The sequence below is a fragment of the Zootoca vivipara genome, chromosome 5 (genome assembly GCF_963506605.1).
Source record: "Zootoca vivipara chromosome 5, rZooViv1.1, whole genome shotgun sequence".
NCBI lineage: Eukaryota > Metazoa > Chordata > Lepidosauria > Squamata > Lacertidae > Zootoca > Zootoca vivipara.
In genome coordinates this window covers 89,073,226-89,101,152 of record NC_083280.1, presented here as the reverse complement: position 1 = coordinate 89,101,152, position 27,927 = coordinate 89,073,226, and the positions used below count along the sequence as shown (strand labels likewise).

Here is a 27,927-nt window from a genome sequence, read left to right as displayed (position 1 = left end):
TTAGCAGCTGGAAAATTTGAGAGTTCAATGGCAACACATTAGCTCACCCATCCATTGTCAGAGGCTTCTGTGCCACAAGCACAGAATGTTTACATTGTTATTTTCCACCACTGCAGATCTTGCTGCAACAGGTCAGGACCCGGCCCACTTCTTTAAACCCTGACTTCTTGTCTTGATAATTCCTATTAGGAAGCTCAGATTTTGCTGTAGTTCTTGATTAAAGATCAAAATACATGTATCATTTGGGAACATGTATGTTTTGTTGTATAGGGACACGGGTGGTGCTGTGGGTTAAACTACTGAGCTTAGGGCTTGCCGATCAGAAGGTTGGCAGTTCGAATCCCCGTGACGGGGTGAATTCCCGTTGCTCGGTCCCAGCTCCTGCCAACCTAGCAGTTCAAAAGCACGTCAAAGTGCAAGTAGATAAAGTGGGAAGGTAAACGGCGTTTCCATGTGCTGCTCTGGTTCGCCAGAAGCGGCTTTGTCATGCTGGCCACAAGACCTGGAAGCTGTACGCCGGCTCTCTCGGCCAATAACGCGAGATGAGCACTGCAACCCCAGAGTCGGTCACGACTGGACCTAATGGTCAGGGGTGCCTTTACCTTTATGTGTTGTTGTGCGTGTGTAACAGTAAAATGTACCAGCTGTGGTTTCTTGCCTTAGCACTATGAGATGAGGGACAACAACACTTTGCGGAGATCTCACTTTGACAGGTATGAAATAAATTACACAGCAACTGACTTCAGAGAGCACCACATCATGATGAACCTCACCGTAGATTTTGTTATGGGACAAAAGGAATTGGTCCGCCAGTTGTTCCACTTTTACAGAAAATGGTTTAGAAAGAGCTGCAACATAGAGCACAAGGTGGAATACAGGAAACTCTCCTCTACACATAACATGATGTTTGTCCACTGCAAGAACTAGACCAACCTTTCTTTCAAAGTAATCTCATACCACATGGCTGACTTCATCCAGAGAAACTCACAAGCACAGTGCATAACAAGGAGCTTCCTTTTCCAGCAAATTATTTGTGGACTTCATCTTGTCAGAGACCTTTGATTGATAGCTCTATGGAGTAAGTGACTCAAGCCAATGACAGTCTTTGTATAGTTCCTTCCTTAATGGCCAATCCATGTTATCATTGGGCAGAGAATTGTGGTGTTTTGTTCCATGCGTTGGACTTTGCTTCCCAAATTGTAATCAATTTAATCTCTACAGGCTTTCAGTGTAACAGATGAAACCTTTTTGATGGCAACGTTATCTGGCTGTATAGAATATAAACCTCTGTTGGATGTGGTGGTCAATGCATTTTATACCAGAGATGGAAAACATTGCCTGTTGTCTGATCATAATCTTTATGCTGGTAGGTATTATCTAATCAGAATATAATGATTTAGTGTTGGGTATTATGACATAGGAAATTTACATGGGGTTGTCATTATCATTTATTTGCAGTCAACAGGCACACACACACACACACACACATATATATGCATGTACTGTACATATATATTAGATAATCTCATAAATAGACTAATATGGATGACCATATTCAAAAACTTTGCCACTTGCTCGATGACTATCTTATTGGAGCCCTGAATATATAAAATAAAAAGGCTTCTTCACTTAGAGCAGTGATGGCGAACCTTTTAGAGACCAAGTGCCGAAACTGCAACTCAAAACCCACTTATTTATCACAAAGTGCCAATGCGGCAATTTAACCTGTATATCTATTTTCCCCCCATTGTGTTTCACGTTTCTTCTTTATGACTGCTGTTGTCATAAATAATCCTTCATAAAAGTTATTGCACTACATTATTCATTAAGTTATCTCTCCATTGATATATAATTTTATGGTATAACTCATAGGGGTACTCTCATTTAGACTCAAGAAAATCACCACGGGGGGGGGGGGTTAAATACAGTTCAAATTGGGAAAAATAAATACAGTTCAAATTGGGAAAAATAAATACAGTTCAAATTGGGAAAAATAAATACAGTTCAAATTGGGAATAATAAATACAGTTCAAATTGGGAAAAATAAATACAGCTGAGCTGCCCGCTCCCGCTCCCATGGAAGCATGAGTGGAGCGCCTGGTTGCCTTCAGGTGGTGCAGGGACTCTCAGATGCAGCTTCCAGGCTGCCTCCACCTTCCCCAACCCCAGCAACTATTCAGCCTGGTTGCCTTCATTCATGGGGTTGCAGGGGATATGATGCGAAGGTGGGGGCCCTTGAGGGGAGTGCAGCCGTGAACCTCTCAATGGAAAGTGTGACGGAGCCTGCACCTCCCCAGCTGAGCAGCCCCGATCTAGCTCCTGTTCTTGTGCAAGCAGCAACGCTGTCGAGAGGAGCAGCCCGATCTCACTCCTGCATGCTTGCAAGCAGGAGTGGAGGCGGGGATCTTTTAGAAGTGTGGGGGGGGCATGGCAACATCCCTTGCCTGCTTGCTACAGCACCAACCAGGGCTGCAGGCTTTAGACGTGCACGCGAGCCCTCCTCCTCCAGAGAGGGCTCTGAGTGCCCTTTCTGGCATGAGTGCCATAGGTTCACCACCACTGACTTTGCGCCTCTGGATGAGCAGGTTCTGCCTAAAATGGTGAGGCTGAGTCATGAAACCGCTAGACACACTGTAATGAGCTTGAGAAAAGCTGAACCAGAGAACTCCTTGCCACAAGGAAATCACTGTGGCAAAGAAGTTGGGAATTTCTGGAGGGGTAAGATATCAATAGAAAATAATGTCTGTCATTGGCAGCTGACTATGGCAAACTCTTAACTCCACCTGCTACAGTTATGTGATGTGACTTGCTCTGCTTCTGCACCATCATTTTGTAACTGGTGGGCCTCAGTAATTTTCATGTGACTCCTGGGGATCAAAAATTTGAGAACCCTTCTATATACTAACTCTGCGTTAGTCCAGTAAAGTTGTCAGTTTTGTATCATTATCCATATTCATCCATGTAATACACATCTTATTTTGTTTCTGGTAGTTGTTTGTTATTTGGCCACTTTTCAATTGGATGAACTTGGACTTCAGCAGTTCTCAAGAATGGTCAAGGCAGCAGATCCTGTTAAAATATGTAAGGTAAATAAAAATGATGTAGTTAAGCAATTATTTTTTTTTTAATCCAACATTTTTGTTATCCATTATGGGTTAACTGGTTTCCCCCAATAATATATTAAATTACATATCTGGATATCAATAATGATAACAGACAAAGGTTGTCCACCATATAATTATTCTATAAAGGTAAAGGACCCCTGACCATTAGGTCCAGTCGTGACCGACTCTGGGGTTGCTCATCTCGCATTATTGGCCGAGGGAGCCGGCGTATAGCTTCCAGGTCATGTGGCCAGCATGACAAAGCCGCTTCTGGCAAACCAGATCAGCACATAGAAACGCCGTTTACCTTCCCGCTGTAGCGCTTCCTATTTATCTACTTGCGTTTTGACGTGCTTTCGAACTGCTAGGTTGGCAGGAGCTGGGACCAAGCAACGGGAGCTCACCCCGTCACAGGGATTCGAACCGCCGACCTTCTGATCAACAAGCCCTAGGCTCAGTGCTTTAACCACAGCGCCACCTGGGTCCCTATTATTCTATATGCCTTGACTGTCAGGAGCCCTTTACCTTTACCTTTTACACTCAGGTCTCAGGGTGGTTCAAAGGATAAAATCAGAATATAAAACCACAAAGTACATAATCAAAATAAAAACAACAACCCAATAACCCCCCACCCCCGATAACTCTCAATCTAACCCTGTGTTTGCAGGATATTCAGTAATTGCAACAGACTTCAAATAGGCATAGGAACTGATGTGGATTGGATGCAGTCAGTGCTTTCCCCCCCGCCCCCTAAAAAAATGTTTAGGGGTACTCTCGTTTTCCTACTCGTATTGAAATACTGCCCTTCAATGAGGCCAAACTTAGATTCACAAAATGTTTAGGGGTATGCGTACTGCCAGAAAAACAGCACTGGATGCAGTTATTTGGACAAAGTACAATATCTGATCCAATGTTTAAGGCAGCTCCTGGGTTTTCTATTATTTTAATTTAACTAGAGCAAATTCTTTTTAGTTCCTCAGATTTTTTTTCAATGTTGTAAATTTGCACACATGGATAAAAGATGAATGGAACCAGATATATGATTCTGCATATGTAAAAGAAAACTGGATCGAACCATTGCTAAGGTAAGCAATAATCAGTACAATCCCATTTGTGTTAAATCAGAAAAGGGTCTCATTAAGTCTGATGGTGATTACTCTCAGAAAGTGGCATAGGATTTCAGTTTGTGTCTGTTAATAAATTAATGATAACTAGATTATTTTAAGCATCACTTGCATCCCAAAAATTCCAATTCAACATGGTTAGTTTATCTATATATATGTATATAAATGTAAACTGGGTATGTTCCATCATCTCCAATGTTCAACAAAACCTCTTGACCGAAATTTGGACACAAAGTCAAATGTGACTACCCGAGTGACCCCATACCATTTTCAAAGACAGATGTGTCACCTACGCCAGGTAAAAACCCCAAAACGCCGTGTTTCAGAACTCACAAATCATATGAAAGTGCATGCTGGGAGCACAGGAGAGGTTGCAACACAGCGCCTTCTAGCGACGGCTACACTGGTACTGCACCTAGGAAAGCTTCCCTCTCCACAGCATCTTGGCTTGGCTTTGCAGACTAGGCCGAGTGGTGGTGGGGCTTGCCTGGGTGGGGGGTGGAGGAGGAGGGGGCGGGATAGGTCATGGGTCAGAGCAGGGTGGGGGGAGTCACAGAGATGCGCCTGTGTAAACATAACACACGTAAAACAGGGGGACTCTGAATGTGAAGCGAGTCTGAAGGGGGACTCTGAGGCTCCACTTAACAGACTGAGCCACAGCAACGCGTGGCTGGGCCAGCTAGTAATTTATATATTTATTTGTGAGGAGGCTGAACTGTTTGTATTACCAAGACTTGGGTAAGCAAAAGGGTGGAGTTGGTCTTATCTGGGTACTTGATGCATCATCAGGGCAGATTTGAGGGGTGGGGTGGGGTTGTAGTCCGTAGGAATTCCATCTCTCTGCAGGCTTCCAGTCTGCTTAAATTGGGATCTAGTGTGTCTGTACTGGGAAGTCAGGACAGATTAGGGATTCTGTCGGTTTGCCACCTGCCCTGGTGCCCAGTCGTCTTCCTGCCTGAGCTGGCAGAGGTGGTCTCAGATGTGGTCTTGAGGACTCCCAGACTGTTGGTTCTGGAGAACTTCAACATACATGCCTAGTCCACTAAATCTGAGGTGTCTCAGGATTCCATGGCCCCCATAACAACCATGGGTCTGTCCCAATGTCATATAGCTGTCCTCAGCGCTGATCTGATTTTTTCAACCAGGTAGAAAGAGGATGATTTGATAATACAACAGGTGAGATCACATTCTGCTGAGATTTAGGGAAGTTTTTAATGACTGATGTTTTAATGTATTTTTAATCTTTGTTGGAAGCTGCTGGGGAAACCCAGAGTGCTGGGGAAACCCAGCCAGATGGACAGGGCATGCATAAATAAATAAATAAATAAATAAATAAATAAATAAATAAATTTGTTGTTGTTGTTGTTGTGGTGGTGGCTTCAACCATTTCCCCCCTCCTCAGAAGTGGAGGCCCTGATAGAATTATCTACCCTCAGAGGTTAATGGAGGCAATTGATTTCCAGACAGCTCTGTAGGATTTTCCATCTGATGTGCCTGGCAGTCCTGTGAAATCCCAGGATGACCCGTGGAATGTGCAGCTGATCTAGACCACTGACATATTCATCCCTAGGCACCCTTTCTGACTTGCCTGCTTGTTGTATTCCAAAGTTTAGGGCAATGAAACAAGCTGGGCAGTGGCTTGAATGCAAGTGAATGAAAACTCCAGATGAACAAGCCTACTCATTGTTAGTGAAGACAGCAAATAAGAACGTACTATATTTTTTCGCTCCATAAGATGCACCTGACCAAATGACGCACCTAATTTTTAGATGAGGAAAGGGGGAAAGCCCGGGTTTTTTGGGATCAGCTCAAAGTTGTGCAGCTTCTTGCAGCTTCTTTTGCAAATGGGAAAAGCCCCGTTTTTGGGGGATCAGCTCACAGTTCTGCAGCTTTTTTGCAAAGGGGGAAAGCTCAATTTTTGAGGATCAGCTCAAAGTTGCCGAGCTTACCTTGCAAAGGGCAAAAATCCTGTTTTTACGGGGTTCAATTCACGGTTCTGCATTTTCTTTAGGAAAGGAAAGGGAGCCATTTCTACAGTTTCCAGACAGATAATCTAATCAGCCAGTCACATGTCGCTGCAGCCTCCCTCTGCAGAACATAAAACAATGGAGGCCTGGGCAAGGGGACGGGGCCTGGAAGGGAGCTAGTATCCCTTATCTCCCTCCCCGATCTCTTGCAATCAGCTGTTGACCGGATTCCTTTCAACTCCCTCTTTCCCTCTTGTTAGCCTTTAGCTCTTAAAAAAAAAAAAGGAACAATCTGCTTTTCACCCCTGGGAAATCCGGCTCCAGGGACCATGCATTCGCTCCATAAGACGCCCAGACATATCCTCTTACTTTTTAGGAGGAAAAAAGTGCATCTTATGGAGCGAAAAATACGGCAGCTGTTTCCATCACATTTTCACTATGCCATCCAGTGGAGTTTTTCTAGGTAGTAATGAGGCATTTTATATTACGGCAGGTGGAACAGACAGTGGCCAGCTTTGACTTGTTTAAAAAACATTTTGAAGATAAAATTGCTTGCACCCATCATGACTTTGATTAGGTTATCATCACAGGTGAATCTCGAGAAGTCTCTAGAGTGCAGTCTAGTCCTGTTCTGTTGCCAAAATTTCAGTTGGTGCGACTTGAGGACAAGGGACTTGGACCAGTATGGGAAACTGTGGCTCCTTGCCCCTTATGGCTGATAAAAGCTAGCAAAGAGGTTTGGGTCATGGAGCCTATAGAAAATAGTCCCTTTGTGTCTAAGAGAGCTAGGAAGCAGGGTTCATTGAATCTGCTTTGCTGGAGGCCCAGCTCCATCCGGCACCTCCTGAGAGCTTTTTTGGCTGAAGAGCAGGTACAAATGCTCTAAGTAAATAAAGTAAAGGCAGCAGTGGTAAGAATCCATGAATTTAAATCAATATTGTCCATTTCCTGGGCAGGATTTTTGAGCAGGTGGTCACTAACTAGCTCCAGGCTTTCTTGGATGTAACTGATTTTTTTAGATCTATTTCAATCAGAATTCAGCCCTGGTTTTGCCATGGAAGCTGCCTTGGCTACCTCTGTGTTGTTGAGCAGTTTTAGGAATTCATATTGTATTTTGTTTTTTTTACATTTTCTGGCTTTTAATGGATTTTATCTGATTTGTATTTTATCTCCTTAGCTTGCTTTGAAACCTTTGTGTATAGCAACTAACAAATGTAATACATAACAATAACAATAACAATAACAACAATAATAAACAAAGAAAACAAAAGTTATTCAGAATAAAACGTAAATATGGGACTTTATTAGTGACCCAAAACAAGCAGAATCAGAAACTTCAAACATTGAAGTTGTGAACAGTGCAAACCTCTGCATATTCATTTAGAAGTAAGGCCAGCTGTGTTCCATAGAGCTTCCTCGCAGGTAAGTGTGCATAGGGAAGCAGCCTAAGTAGTTGTAGTGCATTGGCCCTCCTGCTTTGCCATACAGGAAGTGTTTGAGTCAGCTGTTGGGCACTGTGGTTTCCGCTTCAGTTCGGTGCTGCACGACCTTTCCTCTGTAATCCTCTTGTTATTAACGTTCTCAGGAACAGGGGAAACTGCCTTATACCAAGTCAGACCATACAGATCCTCTGGCTAAGTGTTGTTTAGACTTACAGGCAGCAGCTCTCCAGGGGTTCAGACAGAGAAATCCTGGTGGGTTATGTATCCCTGGTTTGGCCGCCTCTTCATGATACTATTTCCTAGGAGTAGTGCACAGGGGCCAAGATTTATCTTGTATCTGTGTTTTAAACCAGGGGTGGCCAACTCCCAAGAGACTGCGATCTACTCAGAGAGTTAAAAACTGGCAGTGATCTACCTCCTTTTGGGGGGTTCAGGTCAAGGTTGTTAAGCTTTTTAGGGAGGAGGAAAGCCCTGTTTTGGGGGGTTCAGGTCAAAGTTGTTGACCTTCTTTTAGGGAGGAGGAAGCTACATTTTTGGGGGGTGCAGGACAAAAATGTTGAGCTTTTTTTTAGGGGAGCTAAAGTTGTTGAGCTGCTTTGGGGGGAGCCAGTGATCTACCACAGATGTCCAGTGATCTACCGGTAGATCACGATCTACCTGTTGGACGTGCCTGTTTTAAACAATAACAACAACCCAATATGTTTTTGACTCGCTCTTTCCACTTTGATTTGTAATTTAGATTCCAAGCTACTCTGTATAAAATAAAGCTCTGTGCCTCTGGGTTTACTCTTCTAGGGAATCTAGTTATAACTTGCTCCCCTTTGGGCAGAATTAGATTTTTTTTAAGGCACAGGAGTGCCCCCCAGAGTGGATTAAACTTCCCAAATGGCAGACATATACGGTAGGTCCAGGGGTCGTTATGGGGAAAGTAAAAGGGATTTACTTTTCTCTGTAATCTGTATGATGGAGGGCAACTCCTTCCTTCTTTAGGCCAACTAAAACTCTTAAATTCATATTAGTTTTATGTATTTGAGGGGAGGGGAGTGGTGGGTTGTCTCTTGTACTTTTCTACCTTGAAATAATTAAGAGGTGACTGAGTGGTGTGTATTCTTGATTATACGTTTTTAAAAAGATTAGCAGCTTCAGATTGGTGCTTTTTGGTGTTGGGAGAAGACATCCTCCAATAGATGTTGCAAGATGAGGCTGCTGTTTATACGGCCTGCTGAATTCTCTGATGGGTAGCAGGGAGGCCTCATTATCTTGCTTTTGGGTAGTATAGCAGCATCACAGGTACTTCTCAGAGCCTGATTGGCGCATTCCATCAAATATTTGAAACTGTACTTCCCAAAAACTTACTACAAATTGGGTCATTCAGGCCACATATGATATGGTCATGGATTTCATGAAACTGGAAGACATTCTATATTAATGTTTATATTCATACTCAACCTAAAAGGCTGGGTAAATTTTTAAAGGGCATTGGGAAAAACTGTATAGAGTTTATATTTACCAAAGTTAACAGGCATAAAGGGACTTGATTTTAACCATGTCAGACTGTTTCTCCACCTCTGCAACTGTCAAGGCAGAAGTGTTTCACATGACCTGATTCTTTTAACTGGAGGTTTAACCTGGAAACTTCTGCATACGAAAAATGTACTTCCCACTGAACTGTGATTCCTCTCTTCCATAGTCTGTTAGAAAATAATATACGATAAAAAATGAAAATAAGGTTATACTGTATATTCTTTTTGTTTGAAGATGGCAGCCCAAAGTGAAACAACTGATTGATCAGCTTGATGACAAATCTATTAAATTCACTGCTCCAGCGTCAGAGACAACTGAACCAAAGGCGTTTAACTTGACAGTCCCTAATCCACGAGCTATTACGGTTCCTGAGCTAATTCCACAAGTAGAAAAAACGAAGCCTGTGAGTGCTGCTTTTTACCAAAGAAAGTTTGTCTGATTTCTGATAATATCTGAACCCTAGACTCTAAAAGGCACACCTCAATTGTTGAAGAAAGCACTACGTATTAGTTATTGAAGATGAAGCCGATAAAAATCTTGTTTTTTCTGTAGGGCAGTGTCACTGTGTCCCATCAGCCCCAGTGTCCCATCAGCCCCAGCAAGCATGCCATTGGGCCTTGCCAGGGCTACCTGCAGCTGCGGCGGCCCCAGTTGGCTTACCCGTGGCAGGTCCTGTCGGGCCTCCCTGAGCCATACATGTACACGCCAGGTACCCCCCAAAGGTGGGTGATACCCGGCACCTATACCTTCTCATAATACTGTAATTGGGGCTGGAAGTAGATTCAGAAAAGAAAGTATACCAGATGTGCTGGTGGCCACAGCTTTAAAAGAAGATTAAACAAATCCATGAATGATCAATTCATGGAGCTCCCAATGTCTGCTTGTCACGATGAGTATATGGAAACTAGATTCAAAGGCTATACGCCACTGAACAGGGTGGATAAAAATCAATGATTTTTTTTAATATAAAAAATGGTGTTTTTTAAATTTAAAATTTAAATTGGATTTTTAAACTAAAATGCTTTTGGAGGAAAAATCTTTCTAAAAAATAGTTTTCCATTTAAGTTACATTACAGTCCAAAGGCTATTCTTCAGGAAATAAGGATTTATTTTATGTTTTTCATGTATGCTAAAGCTCAGTCTAAGTTTTTTTTTAATTGTTTAACCACATCAGTTAACAAACATGGATAAACATGCTCTAATGTTATTGTTTTAGTTAAATAAATTGTTTAATTTGTTATGAAGGAAATGATTATTTTTCTCCTTCCAATAAAGCACAGCAGAAAAGTTGTCCAAATATAAACAGTTAACTTATGAAATCTCACAATAATTTCATAATTATCTGTCTATGTATTTCTCATAATATAACCAAATAAGTAATTTTTGATATAATTGTAAAAACTACTCTGACAATTTATTATTCCAAAAATGAAACCTTCATCTGGTTGTAAATATTATTTCTCATAATATAACCAAATCAGTAATTTTTGATATAACTGTAAAAACTACTCTGGAAATTTATTATTCCAAAAATGCAACCTTTATCTGGTTGTAAATATTAAGATGATACCAGCAAGAATGAGTCTTTCTGTAAAAAAATTATTTAAATCAACTCTTACTGACTAGTGATTTAAACCGTGATTTAATTTAATTTAATTTAAATAAAATCCTTGGATTTGATTTACCACACCTATCAGCCAATCACCCTTTCCCACCACCCTTCTGAGTAATACCCCTCCCCACCCTCTCACTCTATATAAGGGTCTGGTGACTTCTGTTTCAGTGTATCTGAAGAAGGGTGCATGCACACAAAAGCTCATACCAATGACAAACTTAGTTGGTCTCTAAGGTGCTACTGGAGGGAATTTTTTTCTTTGGTTTCGACTACGGCAGACCGACACGGCTACCTACCTGTAACCAAATCCAACCTGCCACTGAATACTAGTTGCTGGCAAGCAATGGGAAAGTGGTACTTACTGTGCTCACACTTTGCTTGTGGGCTTCCCAGAAGCAATTGATTAGGCATCGTGAAAAATAGGATGCTGGACTAGATATGCCTTTGGTCTAAATCAGCAGGGGTTTTCTTTAGTTCAAACTGTTGAAATATATGTTATTGAGATCCTTTCAGGCCTCTTTGTTACCTAGTACTTCTAATCAAAAATTATTGTTTCTGTGTGCTTAGGTTCCTAAAAGTACTTATAAACCCCAAAAACTGAAGCAGCGCCTAGAAGGAATTAAACTAAAGAATCGTCGCAAAGCAGAGGCAAGTTCAGTGTTATCTCTTTATAATCTAGGGCAGGGGTTCCCAAACTACGGCCCGGGGGCCGGATGCGGCCCAATTGGGCTCCCAATCCGGCCCGCGACGACCCCTGCCGCTCGCCGCCGCCCGCTCTTACGGCGCGGCGGCGCTCTTCCAGGTCGGAAAAAAGCGCCGAAAATCCTTTGTGCGCATGCGTATGGGCCTCTTCCGACCCAGAAGAGGTCATTTCTGGTGCACTTCCGGGTCGGGGGAGGCCCATACGCATGCGCACAAACAATTTCCGGCACCTTTTCCAACCTGGAAGCGCGCCGCCGCGCCAGTAAGCACCCGTGTGCATGCGCACGGGCGCACACTCCCCCGCCCACCGGCCCGCACGGGCGCGCACTCCCCCGCCCTCCGGCCCGCCGCGCGATCAGCACGGTGGGAACCGGCCCAAAGCCCGGTAAGTCTGGGGACCCCTGATCTAGGGCTTGTCCACACTGCCGCTTGCCCCACCACTTTCCCTCAGGGAAACTGAATGTCAAGCAGGTTTTCTGTGGGTTGACATTTGCTCCAATTCAGCGGCGAAGAGCGGAAAAGAGTGGGGCAGTCGGAAAAGCACTTTGAAAAGTTGCTTTGCACCTGCGTTTTCTAGGCACGGGACAAGCGAAGTGTGGACAAGTCCCTAGTTTGATGTATTTGCTGCTGTTTGTCTACTGCAGCAAAACATGATCACTAGTGACCACCCCAATAGCATCATGAGCACAAATAATCATGAATTTGCAATGAAAATGATGTCTCAAGGGACCTTTAGAGACTGTACTTTGCATCTTCAATTCATCCCTGTCCTCTATCCTGGGTACATTTGATCTACTCTCCCCACAAACTGTTAAACCTTTTCACCCCTAGCTTGCCATTAATATCTTCATTGATGTTTTCACACAGCCGAACATCCCTGGAGGAGAACTAAAGTGTCAGCCAACTTCATCCACTTTAATTTCACCTTCTCTTTCTACACCCGCTGCGCCCCCACTACACAAAGTGGGGAAAGGTATCATGTTATTAAAATCATTTTCTCCCTTTTAGGAACTGCTGCTGGACGCGAATGTTAACCAGTTTGCTTGTGCAATCCCCCAACCTGGATGTCACTGTGGCGCTGTAAGTAAAATCAGCATGAATATACATATTTCAGTAGTGTGGGAATGAATAATAAGTCTGCCTCTAATATTGGGACGTTAGGATCAATCATTTTATTGAGATTTCCTTGTTAAGATCATAATGGGCAATGGGCTTCGCCGGTTGGTGAATGCTTCTCTCTGTGAGGGAGCCTTCCCAGACCCGCTGAAAGAGGCGGTCATTAAACCGCTTCTTAAAAAACTATCTTTAGATGCGGCCAATATGGCCAACTATCGCCCAGTCTCAAATCTTCCATGCTTGGGCAAGGTGACTGAGCGAGTGGTTGCTGAACAACTCCAGGCATACCTGGAAGAAGCGGACCATTTTGGTCCCTTCCAGTCGGGATTCAGGCCTCATCATGGGACTGAAACTGCCTTGGTCGCACTGGTTGATGATCTCTGGCGGGCTAGGGACAAAGGTGAGAGCTGTTTCCTAGTTCGGCTGGATCTCTCAGCGGCTTTTGACACCATCGACAATGACATCCTTCTGGACCATCTAGAGGGCTTGGGAGCTGGGGGCACTGTCATACAGTGGTTCCGCTCCTTCCTCCTGGGCCGTGTTCAGAAAGTGGTTGTGGGGGATGAGTGTTCAGCTCCCTGGGCTCTCACTTGTGGGGTGCCTTTGGGTTCTGTCCTCTCCCCCATGCTTTTTAACATCTACATGCAGCCGCTGGGAGAGATCATCAGGGGGTTTGGGCTGGGTGTTCATCAGTATGCAGATGATACCCAGCTCTACCTCTCCTTCAAATCAGAACCAGTGAAGGCGGTGAAGGTCCTGTGTGAGTGCCTGGAGGCGGTTGGAGGATGGATGGCGGCTAACAGATTGAGGTTGAATCCTGACAAGACAGAAGTACTGTTTGTGGGGGACAGGAGGCGGGCAGGCGTGGAGGACTCCCTGGTCCTGAATGGGGTAACTGAGCCCCTGAAGGACCAGGTGCGCATCCTGGGAGTCATTTTGGACTCACGGCTGTCCATGGAGGCGCAGGTCAATTCTGTGTCCAGGGCAGCTGTCTATCAGCTCCATCTGGTACGCAGGCTGAGACCCTACCTGCCTGCAGACTGTCTTGCCAGAGTGGTGCATGCTCTAGTTATCTCCTGCTTGGACTGCTGCAATGTGCTCTACGTGGGGCTACCTTTGAAGGTGACCCAGAAACTACAACTAATTCAGAATGCGGCAGCTAGACTGGTGACTGGGAGCGACCGCTGAGACCACATAACACCAGTCTTGAAAGATCTACATTGGCTCCCAGTACATTTCTGAGCACAATTCAAAGTGTTGGTGCTGACCTTTAAAGCCCTAAATGGCCTCAGTCCAGTATACCTGAAGGAGCGTCTCCACCCCCATCGTTCTGCCGGACACTGAGATCCAGTGCCAGGGGCCCTTGTTGCAAGAAGCCAAGTTGCAGGGAATCAGGCAGAGGGCCTTCTCGGTGGTGGCGCCCGCTCTGTGGAACGCCTTCCCATCAGATGTCCAAAGAGAAAAACAGCTACCAGATTTTGAGAAGACATCTGAAGGCAGCCCTGTTTAGAGAGGCTTTTAATCTTTAATCGATTATTTTATTCTTCTCTTGGAAGCCGCCCAGAGTGGGAAACCCAGCCAGATGGGTGGGGTATAAATAAATATAATAATAATAATAATAATAATAATAATAATAATAATAATAATATTGAACTGCAGTTTTTGTATTGACTACTAAAACAACACAACTAGTATAGAATAACGACATACAGTGTAATCCTTAAAGGTAAAGGTAAAGGACTCCTGACAGTTAAGTCCAGTTGCAAACGACTCTGGGGTTGCAGCGCTCATCTCACTTTACTGGCCGAGGGAGCTGACGTTTGTCCGCAGACAGTTTTTTCTGGGTCATGTGGCCAGCATGACTAAGCCGCTTCTGGCAAAACCAGAGCAGTGCACAGAAACGCCGTTTACCTTCCCGCCGGAGCGGTACCTATTTATCTACTTGCACTTTGACGTGCTTTCAAAGTGCTAGGTTGGCAGGAGCTGGGACCACCCCGTCGTGGGGATTCAAACTGCCAGCCAACCTTCCGATTGGAAAGCCCAAGGCTCAGTGGTATCATCACAGCGCCACCCACATCCTTAGTATAATCCTTACTTGGAGGTAAATTCCATTGTATACAATGGGGTCTAGTCCCAGGAAATTGCTCATAGGATTGCAGCTTCAAAGTGTGAGCTATGAGCCACATCGGGACATAAATTTATGGTGAATGTGTGTGATAGAACTTATGTAAAATAAATAAATGCTGACTTTTCGTGTTCAGAGGCAGTATACCACTAAGTGAAATAATTATTATATTTATATTATATTATATTTTTAGGGTTTAATTCAGGCTGTTCCGGAGAGGTTTCAAGCTCAGAAGATCAAAGGGGAGGTGAGCAACCTGTTTGATTTTGTTTGATTATGTTATCCTGAAGTAAGAGGTAAACTTTCAGATTTGGTATAAAAGTTAATAGCTCTGCATTTGAGAGGCACACCTCTCTTTAATAATTAAATATCTTAGTTAGGTAAGAATCCTGGTTTAAATAATATTTTCCTTGTCCATCATACCCTTAGCTCAGTGTAATACATGGGGGATGCTGAAGTGTTCAAAATACAAATGAAGGTATTACATTAACCATTTGAAGTCCTTAAAAAGTTATTTAGAATTTTATTGGATACCTAGCAGTATGCATATCATCTGTGGATTCAAACTTTCAGCACCATTTATTAAAGCTTTTTAAAACCGCCTTTATTATATTTAAATCATTTCAAGATTCTTGATTGCTTTTGTAATTCTTTTTGTATTGCCTTTTGTAATTCTCTATTTATGTACTAAATTTCCTGGCAGATTGACAACGTACCTGTGAAACTAAACACAACAGCGATCTTAAGAGAAGGTGTCCTTTACCAACGAAAAGTGGAGCAGGAACTTAATAGGTACTTTTTACTCTTTGTCTGCTTCTGTTTGTGCTCATGCATTAACTGAAAGATGTCACAGAATCACAGAATTGTAGAGTTTGAAGGTACCCCAAAGGTCATGTAGTCCACGCCGCTGTAATTCAGGAATCTCAGCATTGCATTAAAGTGAATTAATCAGTTGTTCTTAATATAATTATTCACTTCTTTTCCAAACCTTCATTAAAGACTCCAGAGGCCAGCTCATCAGAAGCTTCTTACTGCTTCATTAGTGAAAAGTTCACTAATTATTAGCTGGTACCCTTTCCTGAACTCACTGTTTGTTTATCCCTGTGGTGTTGCATATGTTCGAAGGTGCAGTCTCAGTCAATTCATGTCAGGTGATGACAAGGCCAGAGAGGCTGGCCAGAGCCGTGCATGAGCAGAAGGCATACTAAGAATATGCCATACAGTCCTCTACAGTCCAGCCCAAATTTGGGGTGGTGAAGGACTGCAATTCAGACCTCTTAAACAGTGCTTTGCGTGGACTGGCGGAGCCCCCCAAACCCCAGGCGGCCCCTGAGCGGAATAATGACTCAAGACAACTTGCTATGGGATTAAAATTGGCCACAACTTTATTAAGATTCAGATGTAGGGAGACCTTGGCTCAGGCATTGGGCGTTTATCCTTCCCAGTCTCCAGCCGGGGATCTGGGGGACATCGGGGTTATCCAGAATGTGTGGGGATTGGGCTGGCTCTGGAGAACATATGTTCAAGCAGAGAGCCCGCCCCCCGTTCGCCGCTGCTGGAGGGGAGAGCAATGACAGCCTCTTGGCGTATGACCAATGCCTCCCCTCAAGACCCCTTTAACGGGGAACTCTGGTATCACCGCCGCAAGGGGGGCATGGGTCATCGCTTCCCGCCACCCCCCACCCCCCATTTAGGAAGATAGACTAAAGGATTCCGCCCAAGGCCTGAAAGTTGTGACGTTTTGCTGCGGGGAAGGCGAAACCTGCCAATACAGGAAAATTCCTTTCCGGCCCTTCAACAGCGACCTTGACGTAGCAGCGCCTGCGTACCTGTGGAGAAGAGCTTAACCTGCAAAAGAAGACTTAATTGAGGGAGGGGAGGGTGGGAGAAGCTCTGGAGCCGACTGCTGCTTCCTAGGTAAGCTCCACCTTCTGTTGTGTGGGCAGGGCGGTCCCTCCCCTTACCTGGCCAATTCCCTGGCAACGCCTCCCCAGGCAGAATTGGGCGGGTGACTGAGGTAGGCGGATACCTGGGGAGGATGAAGTCAGTCCGAACTACCAGAAGCCGCACTGGGATTCAGGGGGCTGTGCGCAACCACGCAAAAGTCGCCCCCCACTTGATGTGGGGAGCGGTCATTACTGGTAATACCGTGTTTCTCATATTATAAGACATGTTTTATATTTATTTTTTCCTCAAAAAAACACACTATGGCTTATTTTCAAGGGATGTCTTATTTTTTTCTTCCTCCTCCTGCCATGGCCAGCATTGCTGCTGTGCCTATCACTATGTCTTATTTTCGGGGTATGGCTTATATTTCTTGAATGCTTAAAAATCCTGCTATGGCTTATTTTATGGGTATGTCTTAAAATATGAGAAACAGGGTACATTACAAAAACAAATCAATATTTCAAATCACTGTATCCCAAGATCACACTGCTGAAATACAATAATATATTTTCCAAAACAAAATCAAGTAGGTATACGCAGCCATGACTTGATAGAAGTTTATATAATTATCTGTATAAAATTATAGAGATAATAGAAAGTTCTCTTTCGTAGCACTGTATTACGAGTTCCAGACAAATGACATTGACTGACAGTAGGTTGTTTTTTTAAAAAAAAATTATACCGCTTTATATTTTTAATAAGAATCTCAAAGCGGTTTACAGCATATTAAATAAGCAAAACATTAGCCGGGCGATGTTCCTCCGGCCTCATGAGGGGCCTCTTCAGTAGGGCTGGTGAGTGTAGGCTGAGGATAGGAAAAAGGAATGACTTCAAACAATACATGGAATTCACTAGCACAGGATTGGTGATGACCAGGAACCTAGACAGCTTTTAAAAAAGGGATTAGTTAGGCACATTTATGGGGGAAAGCTCTATCAAATATTTGTAGAATAGATACATGTACAGAAGTGGGATACCCGTGGACTAGCTACTGGAGACAAAGAACATGTGGATGCAATTGTTCCTGCCCTACTTAGGAGCTGACCACTGCTGAAAACTGAATGCTACGTTAGATGAATGAAACAAAAAACTAACTGAAGCAAAGACTTCATTATTGGACAACAGAGACTTTGTAGCAATCACTATAAACTTATGAATGGGATTTTTATTTACACTACTTGTGAACTCTGAGGTAATGTTTTCAGTGAGTTCTTTACCATAGTCCCAAAATCTTCCCAAGGTAACCACAGACCAGTTGAGGCACGCTGGTCAGTGTCTATATAATCAGGATTTTTTAAAATGGTTTTTTTTTTGCCTCATTTAAACTCACTTCTTATGTTCCTGTGTAATGCCATGTTCACCGTGACAGCTCTTCTCTGTTCAGCTCCTCAGAGCAGCTTGTTTTCTTTTTCTTACAGGATTGAACAGCTTTTACGAGGGGCTCGGGATCCTTCTGAGTTTCTGGAATGGCAAAAAGAAAAGTACGAGAGAGATCTGAACCAAAAGCTGGCAGATACAGAATGCAAGAGGCTGCAAGGTCAGCTAAGCCACGAGGAGGCCATTATTGCACGTCAGAATCGCATTCAGGAAAACCATAGAATAGCTGAGCAGAAGAGAGAAGAGGTACTCTTTTAGTACAGTATACTGTTCATATTTTATCTCGCCATGACTCCTGTGTGTGGGTATGTTCAATGGCAAAATGAGGAAGATGGTGTGCAGAAGAGGCAAAGTCAACATCAAGTTCCCTATCCTGTTTTAAACTTTAAAGTGGCATTATATTCTGACATCATTTCTTTGCCTCCACCTCTGTGGTCCTTTAAACTGTATCAGGGCACCCATCATTTGCACTTTAAAGCAGGAGTGAGGAACCGGATCCAGCCGGTGAGCCTGATCATAAATTTCTACACCATGTTGGACCAACTCTGATGGGTGGGGTGGGTGCCTGTCAGTCACCTGACATAATGATCAGTGGGATCTGTGTATAGGTGCCTGCAGTATGTGGTGGTGGAGAGTTCCTCCCCCCCCAAAAAAAACAAACAAACCCCCATCCTATATAGAGTTCACTTCCCTTATCTGCCTTTTTAATTCTGATGTCAGTACTTTTTGTGAGGCAGCGTGTGGCATCACATTCTGCATCACACAAGATTAGTTCTACAAGGAGTGCATCTGCCACCATGCCCAATCATTCACATCAATAATCAATATTAATAAGAGCATCATTTGCCACTCATTGGCTGCCTTGTAGAACATGATGCAGTCTACAGCCTCAGAAACAATACTGGTATCAGAATTAAAGAAATGGACAAAGGAGATCCACGAATGTCATAATAAAGTTGTTAGCCTTTAAGATACAACAGTTATCTTTGCCGATTTTGCTGCAACAGTCTAACACAGGTAATCTTCAGCCAGGTGTAGGAAAATAATTAAAATCAGGTTTGTTTCTTTATCTGTAGCTCCCACAATCTCAGGTTTAGGGCTTTCATTCCGATTTGAAAGAGTAAAGAATGCTTAGCATTTTAAGGTCAAGGAAGCTTGCTTATTTATTTATTTATTTTAAAAATGCATGCTTAAAGTAAAAAAAAAACACCCCATAAAGCAAGAAGCTTTCAATGTAATTAATTTATCCGGCTTCAATTTTGCTTGGAGTTTAGGGAGCGGAAATGAGCCAGCAAGTTGCGGAAAGGCGCGTTCAAGAAAAGAAGGAAAAGGAAAAAATGGTGCAGCAAGTGGTGGAAGGACGCAAAAATGTGAAGCAAGCACGGATGAAGCTCCAAAAATACAAGCACCAAATAGGTACAAGTGGTGCCAAATCTGTATGTCTTTTTAAAAAGTACATTTTCTTCTGATTTGCTCAGCAAAGCATTGCTATATATAGAGAGAGATCCAAGTGCTGTATTATAAATAGCTATTGAAAAGCTCCTGTTGAGAGATATATGAAATCCAGAGGAGAAATTCCACTGATAAATATGTGTGCACAGAATTTGAGAGCCAAGTGACAAATTTGCTTTTGTTCAAGGATTCGCCAAAATATGCCTACTGTATGTAGCTGGCATGGGAAACATGATGGTTTGCTTGTCCTGATTTGCCAAGACCTTGTGACTTTGCAGATTATTATAGCATCATTTCTATAGTCTCCTTCCAGTGCTTTGTCCTTGCCCCCCATCAGGCAGTCATGTGCCTCCACCCTCCCTCATACTTCTAATATTGATTGATTGATTGAATTTATATACCACCCTATACTTGGAGGTCTCAGGGCAGTTCACAAAAAAGGTCACAATATATAAAACGAAACCTCCTTCAATGCAGTACATTGTAGGCTTCCCTTCCCTAAAAAGTCGATTTCTAGCTTTAAAGAGCTCACGTTGCTCTGTCCCTGCTCCTTCCAACTTAGCAGTTTGAAAGCACGCCAGTGCAAGTAGATAAATAGGTACCGCTGCGGCGGGAAGGTAAACAGCATTTCCATGCACTCTGGTTTCCGTCGCAGTGTTCCGTTGCGCTAGAAGCAGTTTAGTCGTGCTGACCACGTGACCTGGAAGGCTGTCTGTGGACAAATGCCGGCTCCCTCGGCCTGAAAGTGAGAGAAGTGCTGCAACCCCATAGACACCTTTGACTGGTCCTTTACCTTTACCCAGTTTTTTCTATGTGACAAAGCTCTGACTAGTCGGGTCCAGAAGAAGGATGAACGAGACCACAACTGGAGGGAAAGTGGAAGAAGGATGCTAAATTAACCTGCAAAATCACATGGCCACTGCTCAGGTGAATTGGGAGAAAACTCATTGTGTGGGTGCTTTGCTGTAATGGACCATTCCCTGTGCAAAGCATGCAACTCCTATGTCGCTTTCAGAGTTTACAGGATATAATACAGCACTAGCTTTGAGACAATGAATAATTGAGTCCCCAAGCTGGAGAGCTACTGAGGGATTTGTGAAAGCCAGAATCCCATGAATTGTCCAGCTATATTTTGCTTGAAAATTGGAGGTGGGGGCCTCAAAAAGGGTTGGGGAGCCTTGTTGGGTCCAGAGATTCCCATAACACTTAAAGGTCTCATGGGGCCAGCCCAAATACTTTTTGCAAATTTCAGTAATTGTGTCATTAGAAAACTCCAGAAGCTAGAGGTCTCTGGATAAGCAAGGATAGAGGGGAATATACCGTATCCCTGTAAGTCTATACTGATAGAATCAATAAGCACAGACCCCTAAACACCAGAGAAGGGTAGATTTTGGTATGATTGCCTGAAAGATCACCATGTGTTCTGCTTACTGAGAACCCCAGATCCAATTCAAATTCCGGTCTTGACAGAATTGGACAGCATCCCAGCTTACATTACTAATCCACTCTGCTTAACCTTATGCACTGCTATGGAGACTGCACATCTTTCCTACCATTTACAGCTCAGGAAGTTGCTGAAGAAAGCCAGGAAATCCTACTTCAGAGTTTGAAAGAAGAAGAAGAGAGATTCAAAAAGAGATATGAACTGATTCAACAAATAAGAGCAATAGAGTATCTGCCTATCCTGAAGCACAAATTTGTTGACTTAACCCAGGTGAGCTCATTAAGACAGATTACAAAAGTGCTTGTGTGCATTTATTTGTTACTTTCCCACCTTGTTCTTCCTCCAAAGATCTCAGTCCAGCACCTGATTTTATTAGGATGAGAGAGAATGACGTTCTTGGAAGTCTCCAGCTGTAGGTTGTCAGGGCTCGACTGCTTTAAAGGAACTGCTGGTCAATGCAATAGCTAGCCATTTCTATACCCAGCCATAGCTCTCCATTCCAACTCAAACCTCAAATAAGTTTCTAATGAAGTCAGAGTTGTGTGTCATTTAATGTGCAGCCGACTCCCCACTTACAGGGGGGTTACATTCCGGTCCAACATGTGCATAAGCTTGTCAGAGCAAGGAACTAGGGAAATTTATTATTTTGCAATGAAACATTCAGAGCTGTTCACAACCCTACATAACCAAAAGCAACTCATGCTCTACCTTTGCCTCCAGATCACCAGAAATGGCAGGGAACAGCGCGCTCGATCTTGCTGCATTACAGATTCCCTGCCCAACAGCGTGGTAGCAGTGAGAGCTCCCACATGCCATTTTGAAACTCATACATTCTTTTTTTAAAAGCCTTTTTGGGCTCCGGCAAGGGGCTTCTCACAAGCCACGAGGACTTTCCAGCTCTCCCCTGCCATTTCTAGGTTTGAATTGATTTCAATTGATTAATTGATTTTCTGGCGCTGCACACATACATGGTCACACGTGAGTTGATCGTGCATAATTGGGGGGATGCTTGTATAATAAAAAAGATTTTTATTTGCCGGTTTCTCTTCTCTGTAGACTCCTAACCATGGTGTTCTTGGTGAGATGTCCATAGTAGAACTGCAGGAACGCTTAGCCTTACTGAAACAAGCTCAGAAGAAGGCTGAAGAGGAGAAGAGGGATCAGATAATCCAAGAAAAATATGCTAAGGAACAGCTTCTTTTGGACAAACTGGAGCAGATCTCCATGTTCAGAGACCAATTTGGAAGAGCAGCTGCACTGAAGTTAGTTTAAAGAACTGTAGCATTTATAATACATAACTGTGGATTGTGTATTTACAGAAACAAAACAAATAATTGCTCTTCAAGTTAATAGATAGGAAATAGCTGTATTTTGTGACGGATTTCAGAAGTTTAATTAATACTGCTTTTTAGTAATATTCACAAGTTGAGGGGTCTAGTCAATTGAGTAAAATTTGACATTTAATAGTAAATCTGAATTCTTTGTGCCCTCATTCGATGACTAGAATCACCATTTGAGAGGTAAAGGACCTTGCCTGTCTGGGAAATGTCAAAAACAAGTCTTAAGAGTAGGTTATTCTTGTCATTCACCCTTTTAGAACAAGAACCACTAAATGCCTCCAAAACAAAACACAAAAGCCAGGGTGTGTCCTTACAGAGTGGACTGAAATGGATTTTTTGGGTAATTTTAAAAAATTCATTCTATAATGTATATAAATCAGAGAGAACAACTATAGCAGATGCAAATTAAAAAATGAAAACAAAACCATTGAATAGGCACGTAGAAGTAGTTACATATCATACCCCTCAACAGTCCCGATTTAAGCAGGACACCCCGGAATTACAGAATCCATTCTGGCTTCTGATTGGATCCCAGAATGGCTTGCAGGAATCAGATGGCTCATGCCAGAGCGCCAGACCAAAAGACGCTTGGTTTTTTCTGTCTTGTGCTCTGGCACCAATAATCACCTGGCTCCTGTGAGAGCTCAGGACCAAAAAACAAGCATGTTGATTTTGGTCAGTGGGATTTTGGAGAGTATGACATATGAGTTAAGTAACAAATGTCCAAGCCATTAAAGAAAAAAGCAAGAATAAAAGTTCTCTTCACATAGATAAATAATATTAGTGCTGTTTTATTGTCGGGTATATTTCAGGATTTGCCATGCTTGTGATGACGGTTGTCTTAAAATGATGCTTTCTGCTGTATATGTAATGAAGGAATGACAAACTATATAACAAGTACCTGGAGGCTCTAGTCATTGTCAAAACAACAAAATATGCATAATTTTCTCCATCATAGCTATATTCCATAGTGAATGGTACCGCGTCCAATGTAAGATTTTGGGCGGTTTTCCATTGAGTTGCAATTAATATTTGAGCTGCCAGGATCTCAGTTCCTATATATATATATATATATATATATATATATATATATATATATATATACACACCTTTGTATCAAAAAGGGACCCAGGTGGCGCTGTGGGTTAAACCACTGAGCCTAGGGCTTGCTGATCAGAAGATCGGCGGTTTGAATCCCTGTGACGGGGTGAGCTCCCGTTGCTTGGTCCCAGCTCCTGCCAACCTAGCAGTTTGAAAGCACATCAAAATGCAAGTAGATAAATAGGAACTGCTACAGTGGGAAGGTAAACGGTGTTTCTGTGTGCTGCTCTGGTTTGCCAGAAGCGGCTTTGTCATGCTGGCCACATGACCTGGAAGCTATACGCCAGCTCCCTCGGCCAATAATGCGAGATGAGCGCGCAACCCCAGAGTCGGTCACGACTGGACCTAATGGTCAGGGGTCCCTTTACCTTTGTATCATGAAAAATATTCAGTAACTGTAATTTTGAACAGTAGTTTATTTAGTAATACTGTATTTTTCATTTCTGTCACAATTAAATTCCAGAAATCTTGTAACAATGTACCAATTTTGTACCAATAAGTACAAAATTTGTTGCAACCCTTCCAAGAATTAGGTGATAGAGAAGAAAACATTTTTGGCATTTGCAAAGTACAGTAATGCAATACCATTTGTGTAGTAATTTCAACAAGTTTCCCTTAAGGAAACTAGAAACAGATTTTAAGGGTTGTGATTCTCAAATTTTATTCTAACCTTTGGGGAGAATTCGTGTGCCAATATCATGTTCCTAAGTTGCATTAAGCAACACAGAGTGCAACTTAGAAATTAATCCTTTTTGCTCTCTACCCATTGTGTTCAGTAATTTTTTAAATTGTGTTAAGGGTCTCAGAGCTTGTTTCTTAATTGTTATTTTATGATTGAACTATGAGTTTGATTAAAATAAACCTAGTTCACATTAAGGTTTGACAGAGCTAATTTTATTTGGTTAATAGCTGTAGGTTGATTAGTGGTATGAAAAGGGGTGATCTGATATTGTGATTAATGGAAAAATAACAGCATTTGTTCTTACTTTTTTCTTATTTGCTCTTCAGACTGGAGGAAAAAAAAACCAAGCCTCCACTTCGCGAACGCATTTTGAAAGATCAACAAGTTTTAGAGCTAAAACAAAAGATTATGGAAAAATCTATGGAGCGTAAAATGCTAGCTGAGAAAATGCAGACTGCATCCCTAAAGTACGATGAAGGGTCAGTCACATCTTGGAGGCCAAAGAAAGTAAGATACTTCTTGTTCTCATGTAAATCACTGTCCAAACATAGCATGGAAATAAGTTCTTTGCAGCCGGAACTGAACACAGTATTCCAAGTGTGGTCACATCATAGGTTTGTATAGAAACATTGCAATCTTCAGAGTTTCATTCTCAGTCATTTTCCCAATGATACCTGCCATGAAATTTGCGTTTCTCACAGCAGCCACACACTGGATCATGTTCATTGAGCTGTTCACTGGGATCCTAATATCTTGTCTGGTCAGTCACTGCCAGTTCACAACCTATTCATGTACAGTGGTAACTTTGTTCTCAAACGCCTTGGTACTCAAACAACTTGGAACCAAAATGCTGCAAACCTGGAAGCAAGTGTTCCAGTTTGCGAATGTTTTTCAGAAGTCGGACATGTTCTGTTTTGAGTTCCACACTTCCATTTTAAGTGTTACACTGAGGCCTGTCTGTTTTTGCTATTTATTTAGCATTTTTGTGGCTCTCATTTTCGTGCGACTGTGTGGAACCCAGTTCAGCTACTGATTGTGTGACTGCAGTACATTGTTTATTGCTTTCATTTTATGGATCTGTGGTCTCATTAGATAGTAAAATTCATGTTAAATTGCTGTTTTAGGGGTTGTTTTTAAAAGTCTGGAACGGATTAATCCGTTTTGCATTCCTTTCTATGGGAAAGCGTGCCTTGGTTTTGGAACGCTCTGGTTTTGGTACCTCCTCGAACAATTTGGTGCCAGCAGCAAACTTGCTCCCCTTACTGCTGACCCCTAACTTCAGATAGTTTGTGAAAAAGCTAGAAAGTACCGTTCCCAGTGCAGGTCATAATTGGCGGGTCCCACATCCATTGTGAGAATTGTCTCTGCTTCCTGCCTTTACTGATCCATAAGATGACCTGCCCCATGACTGCTAAGCTTACTCAAGAGTCTTTGGCGAGGAACTTTTTGAAGATTTGTTAGGAGCTATTTGAAAGACGGCAGAAATGCCTCTTTTCTGTTCGCTTATCTGAAGAAGTGTGCATGCACACGAAAGCTCACCAATGACAAACTTAGTTTGTCTCTAAGGTGCTACTGGAAGGAATTTTTTAATTTTGTTCACTTACAGGCATACTCGGAGAACTCTTCGTTAGGACATAACGGTGGAAGCCATGCTGATGATTCTTCAGAAATACTGTTCTTCTGCATGCTTGGCAATTTTATCTTTAATAATATTTTTCAACAGTTTTTCCAGAACAGATGTTAAACTAACTGGCCTGTAAGCTTAGCAATTTTATATTTGAGTTCTTTAAGGAAGCTCAAGTGGTTACCATCTGGGTATGGATATTTGTTAGCTTTTGTCAATGCAGCTTAGAACTTCATGTCTTGACACCACTGTTGCCTGAGTTTTTCAGACCCTTTTTCTGAGCAATTTGCTCTATACTGCAGTGAAGACAGAAGCAAATAGTTCAGTTTCACTGCAGTCTCCCTTTCCTCCTTAGCGCACCTTTAACTCCCTTGTTTTCCAATTATCCAACTACCCCCCAATCACTTTCCTGCTTCCAATGTTTAAAGAATTGTTTTGGCGGTGGTATTAATGTTTTTAATAATATGTTTATTGAATTGTTTTTGCTTCCCTTATTGTCTGCTTGCATTTATTTTGCCTGGCTTTTGGTTCTCATCATTTAGGCAAAACTTATTTTCTCAAAGAATCATTCATGCCTCCGATAGCTTTTGTGACTATGTTCATCAACTCTGCTAGCAACCTCTTGGACTTGCCAGTACCTTTCGTGATCTGCAGAAGCTTCTGTTGTTGTAGTTTTGAATAACTACCAAACGTTCTGGCGATTTGACCCTTGACTTCCCCCTTTCAACTTGCTTTTTCCCAGTCTCATTTTTGAGAAGCTTCCTCTTTTGAAGTCAAATATGACCGTGTGTGGTTTTTGATTTTTGCAATTGCTTAGTTATGTGTGCTGCTCTGGTTCATTAGAAGCGGTGTAGTCATGCTGGCCACATGACCCGGAAGCTGTACGTCGGCTCCCTTGGCCAATAAAGCGAGATGAGTGCTGCAACCCCAGAGTTGTCCGTGACTGGACCTAACGGTCAGGGGTCCCTTTACCTTTACTGCCATTTACAACAATTCTGTGAAGGAGTCTGCCTCTTTGTGGGTTTCTAGCTTGTTTTCCTCAATGTCCTCTAAGCAACACCCACTACCTGGCATATGTCTAGGGCCGGCATACGTCTGGGATCTCCCGGACATTACTGGTATTTCAAAGGCGGAAGTGATTCCTGGGGGGGGGGGGGAATCTGTGGAAGGTGGCGGGAGGTTTGGTGTTTCCCTAAAAGTAAGCTCAAGAACTTTGGGGTTTGTCTTAAAAAAGCTGAACAATTTGGTGTTCTTCCTTTAAAAAACCTCAACTTTTGGGGTCTCCTTTTTACTTTTTGAAATATGACATCTCTACCCTTGCCTGTCTTTCCAACAGAATCTGCAGGTAGAAATCAATATCCCACTGGTTCTCTCCATTCTACTATGTTTGTTATTCCCAACATATAGCCAGTGTGGTATAGCAATTAGCATGTCGGACTAGGACCTGGGAGACCAGGGTTCAAATCCCTATCTGGCCACGAAGCTCCCTGGATGACCTTGGGCCAGCACTGCCTCTCAGCCTACCTCACAGGGTTGTTGTGGGCATTAAATGTGGAGGAGAATCACCTATGCCACCTTGAGCTCCCGGGGAAAAACAGTGGCCCCTTCCCCACAAACACTATCCAGGTAAGCTGTACTGATGCTGGCAACGGGAGTGTGGCTCTGCTCCTCTGCCCCACCAGCTGCCACCGCCAGTGCTAACAGTCCAATAGGACTGCCTCTGATCTACATTTGCGGTGAACAAGACAATAAAATGCTTTATCTTACTGAACACCTTTGTATCAGTACTGGAATATTTTGTGTGTTGCTTCCACAGAAATCTCAGCGTGAGGATCACTGGAAGAAGTTGGAAGAAAGTCAACAGCGGCAGTTCAAGGTGCTTCAACATGGTTTTATGGAAAGAGAATTGACTCAGAAAAGGATGGCCAATGAGACTTTGAGATACGGAATCAAGGCTTGTATATTGCGCTCTTAAGTCGGACGAAGCTATTTCTACGTTTATTTCTGTTTATGAGACGTTTATTCTACTAGGTATTTTATACTGTAAGCTCGTTTTGGGTCACGGAATCTCAGTATTCTTTTTCAGGTGTTTCCTACCATTACAAGATTTCCCTCCCATTGATCTCAAAGGGAGAGAGAATAAATGCACTAAGGCTATTGCACTCCCTCCCCAACCCCCCCCAACCCCCTGCTTCCTACTCCTGAAAGGTGTTGGGGGAACAGGAAGTCTCACCCAATCTG

The 27,927-nt window shown here is 42.9% G+C and overlaps 1 protein-coding gene across 1 annotated transcript in view; it reads left to right on the top strand.

Moving 5' to 3' along the window:
- The window catches only part of CFAP99 (cilia and flagella associated protein 99), a 30,509-nt gene extending 2,586 nt beyond the window's left edge, over positions 1-27,923 (top strand). Inside the window, exons 3-16 of the mRNA XM_035138064.2 lie at positions 1,222-1,366; positions 2,992-3,086; positions 4,077-4,189; positions 9,396-9,564; positions 11,344-11,424; positions 12,487-12,558; positions 14,913-14,966; positions 15,423-15,511; positions 18,085-18,289; positions 19,318-19,459; positions 21,058-21,209; positions 21,996-22,201; positions 24,389-24,569; positions 27,503-27,923. Coding sequence (XP_034993955.1) covers positions 1,222-1,366; positions 2,992-3,086; positions 4,077-4,189; positions 9,396-9,564; positions 11,344-11,424; positions 12,487-12,558; positions 14,913-14,966; positions 15,423-15,511; positions 18,085-18,289; positions 19,318-19,459; positions 21,058-21,209; positions 21,996-22,201; positions 24,389-24,569; positions 27,503-27,661 — 1,863 coding nt within the window. The 3' untranslated portion in view covers positions 27,662-27,923. The remainder of the gene's footprint in view (positions 1-1,221; positions 1,367-2,991; positions 3,087-4,076; positions 4,190-9,395; positions 9,565-11,343; positions 11,425-12,486; positions 12,559-14,912; positions 14,967-15,422; positions 15,512-18,084; positions 18,290-19,317; positions 19,460-21,057; positions 21,210-21,995; positions 22,202-24,388; positions 24,570-27,502) is intronic.
- The last annotated feature ends 4 nt before the right edge of the window (positions 27,924-27,927 follow it).